This window comes from Corvus moneduloides, chromosome Z (genome assembly GCF_009650955.1).
Source record: "Corvus moneduloides isolate bCorMon1 chromosome Z, bCorMon1.pri, whole genome shotgun sequence".
Taxonomy (NCBI): domain Eukaryota; kingdom Metazoa; phylum Chordata; class Aves; order Passeriformes; family Corvidae; genus Corvus; species Corvus moneduloides.
Genome location: NC_045511.1, coordinates 75,650,976 through 75,664,700, shown reverse-complemented (window position 1 = coordinate 75,664,700; position 13,725 = coordinate 75,650,976). Strand labels below are relative to the sequence as shown.

At 40.2% G+C, this 13,725-nt stretch overlaps 1 protein-coding gene across 4 annotated transcripts in view; it reads left to right on the top strand.

The window, feature by feature from the left end:
• The window catches only part of SSBP2 (single stranded DNA binding protein 2), a 136,452-nt gene that overhangs the window by 34,859 nt on the left and 87,868 nt on the right, over positions 1 to 13,725 (top strand). For all 4 annotated transcript variants that reach the window (XM_032096552.1, XM_032096549.1, XM_032096553.1 and 1 more), the window contains exons 3-4: positions 1,273 to 1,334; positions 2,923 to 3,007. In XM_032096552.1, the coding sequence (XP_031952443.1) occupies positions 1,273 to 1,334; positions 2,923 to 3,007 (147 nt within the window). The remainder of the gene's footprint in view (positions 1 to 1,272; positions 1,335 to 2,922; positions 3,008 to 13,725) is intronic.

Sequence of the window (13,725 nt, the reverse complement as noted above, 5' to 3'; positions counted from 1 at the left end):
ATGTGGTACATATTCTTTTGCTACAGACAAAACTTGTATGTGTTTAAATTTCTTAAGAATTGTATGTGGAAATCAAGTTGGAGTTGAGAATCTTAAGTCTCGTTGAAAAATGCCAGCTTTAGGAGGGTCCCTGGCAGTATGAACACTATATCTACCTTTAATATTAAGCTTTTATGTACTTTTACATATATGCATATGGATCTATCTCTTTAAATTCCTTTCATATTAAGGCTGCTAAAGCATTTAATTAAAATAACCCTGTCCTTGTCTACCATTACTTCTGTCTCTAGAGAAGGTTTGTGCTTTTAACAACTCCTTTTTTAACAGAGTTGGACAGGAAATGATACTGTTTGTCATAACTGGAGGAGTTTGGAGCACACACAATGCCTTTGATCCACCAAGTTCTAACGTGGAACATTCTTCTGGACAGTGTTGTGTGGGCTTTATTATAGCCCAAACTATTTAATTTTGAAGTTAAGGATAAGCTAATGACTGGCATTGAAAAGGTGGTTGTGTTAGTATAGTTAAAGTACAACATTTTGGGGAGTTTTGCAGAGAGACAGACTCTGTTGCTGTGATTGGTGTTGTCTGATGGGTTCCCTGATCAACAACAAAAGTTTGAATTCGGGGGTTGAGAGTTCTTAAACTGCATTTCCTTTGAAAGCAGCATCAAACTAACCAAGTTTCCTTGGTGGGAAGGAAGTCCCAGCCAGTACAGGTATTGAGGAGAGCTTGCCAGCACAGGAAACCAAGCCAGAGTAGCTGTACATCTTCCCCAAGTGGTGGGAGACTGAGTTATGGCAGTGGTGCTGCCTTGCTTTTGCCTCATTACCTCTCACTGAAGCACTCCTTGAGGATTATAAAACGCTGCTGGCCGTGGCTGCGGGGGGAAGAGTGCCACCTGCTGAATCTACAGCATCAGTCCTGTGCAAATGGGAAAAGATTTCAGGGTTTAAGGGTACTTTATAATCACTTTTTTAATCATGCATTTTTGACCTTAAAATAATACACAATGTGTTCAGAATTAAAAGAAAACAAGGAATAAAATTCTAAAATATGCTTCCCTAGTGCAAGAAGAACTAATTTTAAGTATCAGCTATATTAGTAAGTGTAAAAAAGTAAGTAAATAGGGCATTCAAATTGATGCCCGTAAAGTGTTTCATAACCATGAAATCTTCTCTTCCTCATCTTTTCTCCATCTGAATTATGTAATGCTTTTTAGTCACAATGATCACGAGAATGTACACCTCTGTTTTTATCATTTTGTTTTAGATAAGATGGGAAAAAAACATCACACTGGGGGAGCCCCCAGGATTCTTGCATTCCTGGTGGTGGTAAGTACCGGTTTTCTTTTCCTCTGATTTTTTTAGAATATGTCTGGCCGTTTCCAGCTGCTGGAGGCAAGAAATTCAGGTAAACAGTGTAAAAAGAATGAGAGGGTGAGGATAAAGAGGCATTCTCTTGTTAAGGAATGAAATAAAAGAAAATTAGATACAGGAAAAGATACAGATCTTGGATACAGGAAAAAAAAAAGTGCATAGGGCATTCATAAGAAAGAAGATGGCCTGGATTTCCTTCTTCACCACCTTCCTGCACATTTTGCAGTTACGGGATCATTCTGCATATCATAAATGCATTTGGAAAGAAAACTCAGTAAATACAGAGACTCCGTAGATGTGAGCTTGCTTAGTCTGCAGTCCATAGCTGTGTGTGCAGAATTCCCCAGGGGAGAAGAGTGCTTGTAGGCACTGCTGTGTAGCCATGGTATTTATTCATTATTTTAATATATCTGACAAGCCTGTGTTTGAAGGAATGCAGAAGTGCAGACAATATGCCCAGCTGTCAGGAGCACAAGAATTCACAAGTTTTGAAACCGTCCCATTTGAACCAAAGTGATTTGCACAGCTGCATGGGAAGTGGGGTATCCTTCTTTGACCATTCTTGCACAGCTTTTGCTGTGTGATGGAAGCCTGGCAAGACTGTGTCCCTTTAATGTCTGCATTATCCTTAATTTTGACTGTCTGCAGCAGAGTGCTCAAACTGTCCATAAATCGCTATTATGGTGCTGGATTAAGTTACAAAGGATTAAGTCTAAACCAGTAAAAAACCACTATGAAACTCCAACAAATTTTATTATCAATTTTATTATTAAGTCATTCTAGCATACACACAGTTTAATTCCAGAAACCCTGTGGTAGAACTGATTGGTGTATAACTCTAGTTGAAGGAGTTTGTGGAGGAGGACCAATGGGGTTACGTACCGTAATACCCTTCCTTTCACTCTTTATGACCTAAGAACATGCCCATCCATTTTTCTGTGCTTGCCCAGGCACCAGATCCTCAGGGAACTTTGGTTTGAGCACAGGACTGGACATTTTTCTGCAAAGGCTGTGGCTACCCCATCCCTGGAGGTGTTCAAGGCCAGGTTGGACGGGGCTTGGAGTAACCTGGGATGGTGGAAGGTGGTGGGGACTGGATGGGCTCTAAAGTCCTTCCAACCCAAACTATTCTGTGATTCCATGAACCTTGACCATGGAAGGACTCCCAGTTTTCTCTCCAGTTTCTTTCCTTTCCATATTATTACAAATTCATTCCTTCCCATGCGTTGTGGAAGTCATTTGAGCAGTTGCCAGAGGGATAAGGTTAAGCACAGTAATACACGTTATATTCTTATATATTAGACTGTACTGCAGTGGTATTAAAGGAGTAGAGCACTGCTTGCCTCAGAGATCAGATGGCAGGACTTGGTTCCTCACAGATGATTTACAAAGCTAAATTCTTGCTTAGGGGTGAGTGTTCCCATCCTTTGGAGGAGAAGTGATGTTTCTGTATAGGAACATCCACATGGGGTGTGTGTACACCATAAAATCTGCATGAGCATCACAGTGACTCTCATCATCCCTGTAACCTCTTCCCTTGCAGTGTGTTTTGGGATCTCTACTGTGCGGCTCCAGAAAGACGAGAAACATGTGAACACTCAAGTGAAGCAAAAGCCTTTCATGACTATGTAAGTTTCGTGTGTCTTTACCATGGCTTCATTAATTGCATGTATAAATGTCATAGAGAAGTATTTCTGCACTGCAGTGGCTCAAAAACACAGGTTTGGTCATATGTAACTCTCAGTTTTCTGAGGTTACCTTAGAATTAGGAGTTCCTAATTCTTTAACTGCCAGCACAATATGGGTGACTCCTGGAAGCTCAGAGATCAACGTGCTGTCCCATGTGTTAATGCAGAAAAAAAGAGTGTCCTTCTGTCCCCCATGCCATTGACACATGAGGCTGGTCACAAAGGCACAGGACAGATGGATGTGACCTGTCCAAATATCTGTGCTCTGTCAGTGCTAAAGAAAGGCTCTTCTGTAGATGGAATTGATCCCTGGCTTCTGTCAGGACCCCCCTGGCTGAAACTGGGGTGGGTCATATATTTTTGTATCCTGAAGTAAGTATTTTTCATCCTAATAAACAACCAGACATCGTAGAGTAAGTTAAGTGCAACATCAGCTGGTCCAAGAGAACAGGAGGGATAAAGAGCAGAAGTTTCATGACAGTTTTGCTGCCTTTAGTTCAAAACACAACAGGGAGGGTCTTGAGTGAGAGTAATTCTCACAGTACAACTGTGAAACCTCTTTCTTTGAGTCTTTTCCAGGTCTGTCTCACAAGTAGTGTCTAGTTACTGCCAAAAAATATTTCTACGGATAAAATTGAAATTAGACTGCCCTGAGTGTCTTACAAACACAGATTGAGAACAACAGAAATGATTCAGCAAAAAGTGACCATTTTCCATTTTCTGTTGTCAAAATCTGGTAATGGCTTGGCATCCTACAACATGTGAGCTAATGGTGTTCTTGCCTTGTTTGCAGTAAACAGCACCTTAGACTGTAAATGTACCATCAGCACAGTCAGAGCTGTTCAGCATCTTTCACCAATGTCTCTTTAACACCCTGTAGTGGTGGTTAAATTGTGAAGGGTGACTGGTTAAGGAGCTTGGACAATGTTGCACAGTCATATCCAGGCTGTGCTGACCACTAAACATAATTAATAAAAGAAATAATTATCCAAGAGAGGAATAAAGTTTAAGGACATTTTGTACCCACATAGTTGTTAAGGTCAGCCAACTTAGTAAGGCACATTCCTCAAATTAAAAATGAAGTATCTCTTGCAAGTGTAATAGCTGTGGTCATTTTGGCCTAATCTGCTTTAAATATAAAGTTGTTGGAAGAATAGAACACTTAGCTATTAGTATTAGCTACTTAGTATTTTGAATCCTTGTTATTAGAGGAAGGTGTAATTCCCCACTGAAGGAGTAGCAATTTTACAAGAATAGTGTAAGACCGTGAGGAATGACATTAGAGATTTAAATGTGGGGAGATCCAAAGCACAACAGTTGACTTCAGTGGGGGACATTGTGTTCTCAAAATAAAGTGTGTGTAACAAAAGCCAAAAATCAAAAAAATGTAAATATTGTTGTGAAACAAAATTGTAAAACAAAACGATCAGCAAGAGGAAATTTTCAATGAAAAAGTATTTGGAGTCTAGTAGGAGTCCACAAACCTTTAAGCTCAGAAGAGTTTAACTGATCAATAAGTCTAAATTTAGAGGTATACTAAGAATCTGAGTAGGTGAATCAAAGTATTTAGAAACACCCCTTAGCATTTCTAATTTCTACAGGTCTTGGAATATTACATGGCCTTATTGCTCAGTTCTGTCTTCATTTGTGATGTGCATTGTCATAATTCAAGGAAAGTGAGAAAATGTGAGTTCTGTGTGTCCTACAGTTCTGTGATTGAACGTTTAAGTTACTGTATAAAGTTGTGTTTGATGAAGGAAAAATAAAATCATGGTATGATTCTATTTTCACATCAAGACAGGATGAATGCTTATTTTAGAAACAATTTGATTTACTTTAGAAATTAATTCACCTGGTGTTTGTAAAACCCATTCTCTCAATATTTTAAGGTGGCAGGATTTTTTTTTTTTTTTTTTTTTTGTTTTTGTCACAGTTGGGATAAACTCATTTAATCCCTCACAAGACTCACAATGCTCCTTGTCATCACATGAATTTTGCTTAGGACAGTCTTCATCATGGTTTTTGTGTCTGGTATTTTAAGGGAGCGTTGTAAGCTCATGTCAAAGAACAAGAAAGTGGTTATGGGATACAGCCAAGCAGATTTCACAGCAGAGGAAGATGAACATGAATTAAGTGAGATCCTGATCCATGTAGTGTCTTACCATTGACTGTGGAGGGGTCAAAATCCCACCATCAGTGGGGACCGTCAGAAGCTGCTGCTGGATTCTGGCTCCTGCCAAGGCTGAGGGGGCTGGTAAATCAAAACTCTGCTGCCACATTGCAGGTCAAGTAGTAGAACATTTGTAGCTGTGCTGTCATATCTGAAAACTGTTATTGTAAGTACAAAACAGCACAGAAGGCTTGTTTATTAATTCATACGAGCAATTCAGAATTTTTTATGAGGCATGTGTTCCACTTGACCTAAGAAAAACCATTCCTGCTGAAGGGGCGCATGGTCTAGCTGCTGCAGACATGGCAGCTGTAGCTGAGTGGGCTGTGTTTGGAGAGGAAATAATCTTGTCTTTGCTTTTGTGGAGAGAGAAAGGCTTAGGAATGCTTGATGGAGGAAGAAAGCACTTGCAGATGATTTAATGATTTGGAAATGTTGCTGCCTCACTCGACATAGCTGCGAGTCAGGCAGGAACACACAGGTTGACTCATAAAATGAATACACAGGAAGACTGAGTTTCTTTAAGTTTACTTATAAGTTTTACATTATCTTAACTGCAATTGTGAGGGTAATGCTGTTTGATTTCTCCCCCCCTCCCAGTATTTTGCTTGCAGCACTAATGCGGAAGGTATCTTTTCAGCTTTATACCGGCTAGCGCTTGTATTTCAATGCCTCAGAAAGCCTCGAGCAGCCTTGAGAGGTAGCAAGGGCGATCTAGCGCTTTAGTAGCTCTAAAATCGGTACCTGAATCAGCTGCAGAGCAAATACCATCAGCAGAAGCAAAGAGGGAGAAATATAGCTCCCTGCTCGCTCAATTCCCTGCAGTTAGAAGCCTTCAAATGAGACAGACGACCAGAGATGTTTACAGGAAAGTAGCTGAGCTGAGAGAGGGCCTTTGCCTCACCTCGACCATCTTTTATTCGGAGAAGGGGAAAGGGGAGGACTGGGGGCGGACCCGGGGTGAGCGGCCAATGAGACACTGCTGAAGAGTCTGAGTTACATTTGGCTTTGCCCGCGCTTGGAACAAAGGAGCTATGAGCACATGTCTTTGGGAGGGGGGAGGGGAAGCTCAGAACAGGCAGCAACACACTACAATGTTCATCTTACTAAAAACCCACTAAATAGAAAAGCAAAGACTTATTCTGGCTTTATAAAGACTTTCCATGCTCATCATGAGTTTAAGTATTTGCAGCTCCTCCATATTTAAAATGGATTGTGTGTTTATTTTCTGTCAAGATTTGCCACTGGATATGTTTTCTTCTGAGTGAACAAGGTTCTGAACTCATTATGTACATTTATATCATTTTTTTAGGCTTGAAAAGATGCATGTCATGAACATTCACGTGTTGGATCAGGGAGATAGGTCCTGGCCTGGAAGTTTTGAGATATATGATGTAGAATTGGAAATTGTTTCAGGTGACTGAGGAAAGAAAACTGTTGCTTGCTCATCCAGCCTGTTAATAATGCAGGCATTCCAGTAGGAGTAGCTTCATTTGAAGCAGAAAAATCCCTGTGATTCTTTTCCGGGTACCCGTTACTTTACTTTTCCTGCAGGAAAACTTCTCTGTGCTTTAAAGTCTTGTGAGAAATCATGTACATGGATGGTCTGAGGCAAAATTCAGTCTTCAGTGTAGAATGATTTGTGTTTCTCTTAACTAGAGATCTCTTCACCTCTCTAGTTAAGAGCTCATTCTTCCATGTTTTGAGATCTTCTACTGAGAGAAGCAAGTTCCAACATGCATCTCTTTCCACTTCTTTCCAAGGTGAAAACTGGGTCAAAAAGGGAAATAAAAACTGGATTTTTAGCAGCACCACTACTTCTGATGGCCACAAATGACCATCCTGCTCGTCCTCAGGCCTGGCCATTCATCCCCATCTCTGGGTCTGAAGGGGTGGTACCTGAAAAGTCCTTCCTTACAAGATGATTTCTATACATAGTGGTTAAGATATTTTTACTGTCCAGAAATTCCTGTGCTCCTTTTATTCTCATGTTCCTGGCACTGGAAGTTTTACTGTGTGGTGCTGGTGTAAAGAAGGGATTTATTATTTCTCACATGTAGCTGTATTAAAATATTGATTATTTCCCAGGTAACTTTTGGTTAGTTCTTCTCCCCAGCTTTTTGAAAGATCACTTCTGTTATGGGCAAAGGTCTCTGGTTTGTGTTTGTGTCTCCCAGAATTCCAGGTAATGTGCAGGGTAACAAACCAGAGACATTCCTCGCCCCAGAGACTGAGCAGCCTCATGAGTTGGTACCACATCCCCCCTGCCCTGTTGGCACAGTTCAGTGCTGAGCTCTGTGACACAGCTTAGGTCATGTGAGGGTTGTAGAGTGTACCAAAGACAATGCTGCCATCAGTTTTGTCCAGATTATTCCTTTTAAAGGTCATAACTCTGGAAATCAAATTTTCCTAGAGGTTAATGAGCAGCGTGTTTGGACATTTGAGATGGCTGATCAATCTCTGTGCATCTGTCTTCAGAAAAGTTTGGTCTCTGCATTTAGGAGGAGGAGAAATTACCATCTCCTTCTCTGAACCCATCTCCCTCCAGTAGAACTAAGAGACACTTGCACACCCTAAATGCCCCAAGCCCCCTTAATTAATCATTATCAGTACTCAGTATTTGAGGAGTTATGAATATTTTTATGTCCATTTTGGACTAAAGATTACCATGAAAAGCCTGTGAGACTGTTCTCGCACAAGGACTTTTTTGGTTTTGGTTTCATTAAACTGCTGTCCTCTTTCTCTGCCTTGTGTATCAGGGATGGAGGAACTTGTCTTCATTCTTGATTGCCTGACCCATCTCTTGCTACTGTGACCTTCTGCAGGCAGCCTAGCTAGAGCAGCTTTTGCTTCCAGGTTTATTGCTGGAAATGGAATTCTCGGTCTGGTTTCTGTGCAGAATGCATGTTCAACATTCCCTTCAGTCTCCTTCTCCAAATCAGTTCCTCAAGATTAAATATGTCCCAGGACCCACAAAAGACCTGAACTGGGTAATTTCCAGCTGTCAGTTTCTGTGGAGAATGCATGTTAAACAACTTCTGCTTAAAACAGAAATTAAGGAAAAAAAGCTCCCCATCATTCGCATCCTCCCATGGAAGGGCAAAAGATGACAAGGTGTCCTGCTTTGCTCCAGGGCTTTTGTACCAGAGGCAATGCTGCAGATCTGAGTTACCTGTTCATTCCTTACCCGAGTTCTTTGTGACCTGAGGGTCACAAAGTGCTGGAAGACCCTTTACATGTTTACTGGTCATCACTAAGTCAGTGATTTCACCTTCAAAATATGTTCTTCAGGCAATTGATTTGTTTACTCTGTAGATAGTTCCTGTGTCCAGGTAGAGAATAGGTTATTTCTTAAAAGTAGAAGAAATTTATTAAGTGGCTGTAGCATTCTTTTTGTAGTTAATCGGGAAGTGAAAAGCATTTCCTCTCATAGATTCATTGTTAAAATTGTATTCTTTCCTTTTGTAAATAGCATTCATATTTAATTTTGAATGAAGTGCCTTTCTTTACTGCTCTTTTCATTCTGTGGAGATCATGTCTCACACTGCTCAGATATGTCTGCAGTAAAATGTGTTCTTAGATATGGAAGCCAGAAGAAAACCAAGGAATTTGCATTTGCCTTGAAATTCCATATCTGAACACATTAAGTAAATCCATATGGCTAAAGATTGCACTACAATAAACAATTAACAAACCGTATTTTGTGCAGAACACTGGTGTAATATCACAAGGTGATACATCCTTGACTTTCTCATGTGTGCCGCCAAAAATGCCATGAATGTGAAAAACTGGATAAATGTTTAGGATTCTTGTCCTTGGTGTAGGAGCTGTTTTGTCTGCATGAACAGGCCAGTGCTCACTGGGAGGTTTGGAGAGGACAGGGTGGGTCACCACCCGAGGATCTTAACATAGAATTTACACAGGGGAGCTGAGCTTCTTCAGTCTCTCAGCTCTAATTTTATTGCTCAGTAGCTGTTCTTTAATGCAATTGTATGGAAATGATTAGTTAAAAGCATGCTCCAGCTCCCAAGTCTGCAAACAGCACTGTCTGGTCTCATGTATTTACAGGTGAAAATCAGAATATTGCACTGTATCTCCAGGAGTATGAAACTCTTTTTGGTTGCTCATCAGGAATTTCTTGAAGTTGAGAAGTTGGTACTTCCCTTGGATTGCAGAGACTCCTTTTGCAGAGAAATCAGGATTAATTTCCTGTTTCCTGCTAAGAAATCCCCCAGCTGAATTCTCGTTCTCACATTTTCATGAAGAGGGAAGCTGTGCTTGTTCTGCTCATACCATCCTCCTTCATCATTCCTTTCCATAAATTAGTAGAAAATATAATGCTTGGATTTGAACTGCTGTGTGTCACAAATGTTAATTGTAAGCTCTGATATAGAGATGTGTTGTTTCTTACAGCCAACATAATTTTTCTCTTTATAGAGGTAATTTCCCAGGTAATTCTGTGCTTTGCTTCTCTTTTAATGTGAGAACTCAGCCACTTGTTTCAGAGAGAACAATAAGCATTTCCTCCCCAAAATTTCAATGGCTCTTCTTTGAGTGAATATTTAATTTTCTTAGAGTTTAGAAGTAAAATGGTTAATTAGTTTGAGCTCAGTGGAAGCCTCAGACAGGATAAGGAACCACCATTTCCCCGAAGGTAATTTAGCTCCTCTTTCATGGTTCCTAGAGGGAGGCACTGGACACATTTCTTTATTTTGCCTCTTTTCTAACAACCATTTTAGCTTCACTTTCATTGAAAACAATGGGAGATAACAGCCATTTTAATGAGGGGAGGCTTTTGGGAACATTCTGTTCGAAAAATAGTATTTATTTAGAGTGGAGCACTAAAAGGATTTATATACACTGTATGCAGAACCGTGCCAAATTTATGAAATGGGATAAAATTTGGTTTTCTTTTGCTTGGAGGAAAGGAGGAGGATGTGAAGGCTCAGAAAGTTAAGGGAGAAGTGAGTGGTTGAAGAGATAATGTGGAATTCACAGGATGAGGCAGAGGCTGAAAGACAAAGGGGAGTGGCTGGAATGCTCAGGCTGCTTCACAGGCTTCTGGAGTAGCTTAGTTTTTTAAAAAACACTGGTAAAATCTGGTTGTAAAGGTTTGGGTTTGTTTTTTTTTTTAATGTTGATAGACAGACTGTTACCTTACTAGATACTTTAGTTCATGATAGGTGTCTCCATTGATTAATTTCTCTGAGTTCTGAAGCCAGGGGCTGGCTTTATAATTAAAATAAAGCTGAGGTGCTTCTGCTCTGAAGTTGTGACATGTGTCATCACCTGGAAGAAGGCTCCACAGGAAATTTCTGACCAGCTCAATGGAAGTCCCAGGGTACTGCAGTTTCTTTTCCTGTGTGGTTGTCCTGATGTACAACTGTTAACTTCAGACATTTCTCAGAGTAATGTTGTTAAATGTATCCTGTGTAAAATGTCTTGCAATTGAATGAACTCTGCTCATTCAAATTTTAATTTTTTCATTTGCTCTAATGGATTATTTATGCTACCATAGTGAAAGCTGTATTACAGTTTAAATTTTAAACTTTATCATTTGGAGTGAACTTAAAATCAAGGTTTCAATGGAGAGAGGATATTTTTTCTTTTACAAATGGAAGCACTTATACATATACACACTTCATGGGGTGTGTTTAATAATCTAATAATTCAGTATACAGAAGTGTAAACCTCCTGGATTTTAGACACTGCCTCAAAAGTTGTAGCAGCTTTGTTTATTTTGAATTTATTTCACCTTTAAGAGTGAGAAGATAAAGCCTACCATGAGTTCAAGCAGCATTGAAAAATGCCCTGTTTCTAAATGTTTGGTTTAGTAGCTGTATTTAAAAACATTTTATTTGTCACTGTTGACATGCAGATCGTCCTTACTCATGGCGTAGTGCACACAATATGTTCTTACTGCACTCCAGAACGTTACCAAAGGAGGTCAAGTTGTAGCTTAGTAACACTGGGAATGTTAAATGGACTAACTCTGAATTTAGAGCTGGAGATTTTCTGGCATTAATATTTAACACTGATTGTACATAATGCCTTACATCAACAGAGCGCTGCACAAACATTTGATCAATAGGGAGCAAGTGCTGGGTTAAGCCTTGCCAGGGCCTACTTCCTCCGTGTGCTCTTCCTCCCGATGGTTCATTTTCCATGCCAGGGTCCCTCCTGATGTTTATGATGCCCCTGGTTCAGGTGTTTGCACCGAGCAGTCCCACTTCAGCTGTGAGATGGCTCTGGGCTGAGGACGAGGGCATTTTGTGGCTCTGCAGAGCTGCGCCTCTGGCGTGTGGCCGTGCCTTTGTCTGCACCAGGTTAAGCACAGCTGCACTGATGGGAAGCATCTTCCTTTTTCTGTTTGCCTAGGCTGGAGGCACTTTGCCTAAATGCAATCTTCTTTAGCTTCATGAAAAGCAAAAGTGAAAGTGAGAGTCTTACTTCTGCACAATATGCCAAACACAGATTTTGTTATCAGCTCGACTGCTCTGTTAATACGTCTAAGTGACTCATTTCAGACTTGCTTAGCACATTTCTGGAAAATCCAAGGACTTACAACTTCCATCTGCTCTCTAATATGATGAAAGATGAATCCTGAAGATCATAAATTACAGGAGACATGCGGCTCTTAATAAGAACAGCTGAACAACAAATGCCTTATGAGAGGTGGTGAAAAGTGAAGTAATGAGGAGGAAAGGCTGGGAGGCCTCTGGAGAGAGCATGGATATCCATGGCTGACTAGAACTGTCACATCCAAACACCACGCTAAATATGAGATGCACATTGCGAAACACGAGTCACAGGGAGCAGATAATGGTCTTTTTTGAATTTTCTGCAGAATTAAGGCCTAGGTGTTACAGACCATTGTGTTTACATGGGTCCTCGGGCCTGCACAGGATGTGGTGCTTGGGAAGAAACGTGCAGATCTGCAGATTGGGATACATTTAGAGGGAAGCTTGGAAATCTTGTTTCTTATTTTGAGACCTCTGCATTCCAAACATGATAACCATTGACAACAGTAAACCTGGAGTGTATATAGATAGAGAAAATACAACATTTCATCTCAATTTTCTCCCCTCTAGAGAAAAATGGAGGTTGTGGCATAATGAAGGAGAATAAAAAATATTAAACTTGACTTAAGGTGAAAGTCTGCGCTGCACTTTGTCCTTGTGGGCTGTTTTATTGTGACCTCTCCTTAACTTAAGTGTACCTCTCCAAAGTGCTGTCACAGCAACATCCACAGACTGGATTTACGCCACTTAGGGAGGATACCTGTAACAAAATTCAGATGCAGCAGTCTGTAACCCATCAGAGGCTCATTTACCCAAGAAAGTAGTTCTGTGCATAATTTACACCAGAAGAGATACATGACCTGTCTGGTTTTCTGTGACATAGGAAGTGGAAGACAAAGTTCTTCATAAGGTATGTAATAAATATGTTCTGAGACATAAAGGATCTGGAAAACATTTTCCAGTTCTGCTTTCAGATCTGATTTCCATACTGCAAACCTAAATTTTAGTCTGAAATGTACTAAGTTCTTAAGTAGTAGATAATTAAGGGAATAATTTAACCCCTGAGGTGAGTTTTAATGTCTTTTCTGTTCCAAAAGAGTGGCAGAAAAATGCACAGATTGTGCATATGCATAGTTGAGTATGACACTTCACTTAATAAATCAGTTTTACATGAGTAGAATTTCAGTGAGATTTGTAAAAGCAGGCAGTGAATCCCCATGGAGCATGACCCCGTTGGCTTGATCCCAGCTCTGCACAGATGTTGGGATGTGCATGGACAGGTCCGACAGCAGGATCAGGGACTCTGGCCCTCGTCTGGCAAACAATTTCATGGTCGAGTAGCATTTTATGTGTGAATACTCTGATTAGAGTCACACGTTTGCAGTAGCAGGGTCACAGAAAACACTACAAATGCAGTGGGTCATTCCTGTTTACTGTTCAGTTTTAGAGTTATTTCTCTGTACTGAAACTATTTATTTAATCTGGGTTTATTTCTATGTATTTGAGGCAAAGAGACTCTTTCCCAGTTTCCTCTATTGTGAAGAAAATACCAATTTTTCTTATTTACAAGGACAAAGGTGTTAAAGAGTGGTTGCTGGACAACCCTTAGATATCCCTGCAGAAAGCTTTTACTCCATCCTATCATTTAATTTATAATATTTCATTTTATTTTCCCTGTATTTTCATAGTTTTGTGTTATTCTGTGTACACAAGGTGATTTGTGACTCCCCCTGCCAATTGCTTTTTTTTTCTTGCTCCATTTGCTTCCCTCCCATTGCTGTTTGGAGAACACATGTTGGATTTCCTCCTAATAGGAAAAAAATGTAGCTCCTTGACATCCTTGCTATCTTATCCTGATAATGTGCAGAATTTCTTCTTCCTGGAACAAGATGGGTATTGTTATTTATTGTTGCAGCATTATAGTTTGTGGAGGGTTTTGTTGAAGCTCCTGTTCCCTAAATCATGTT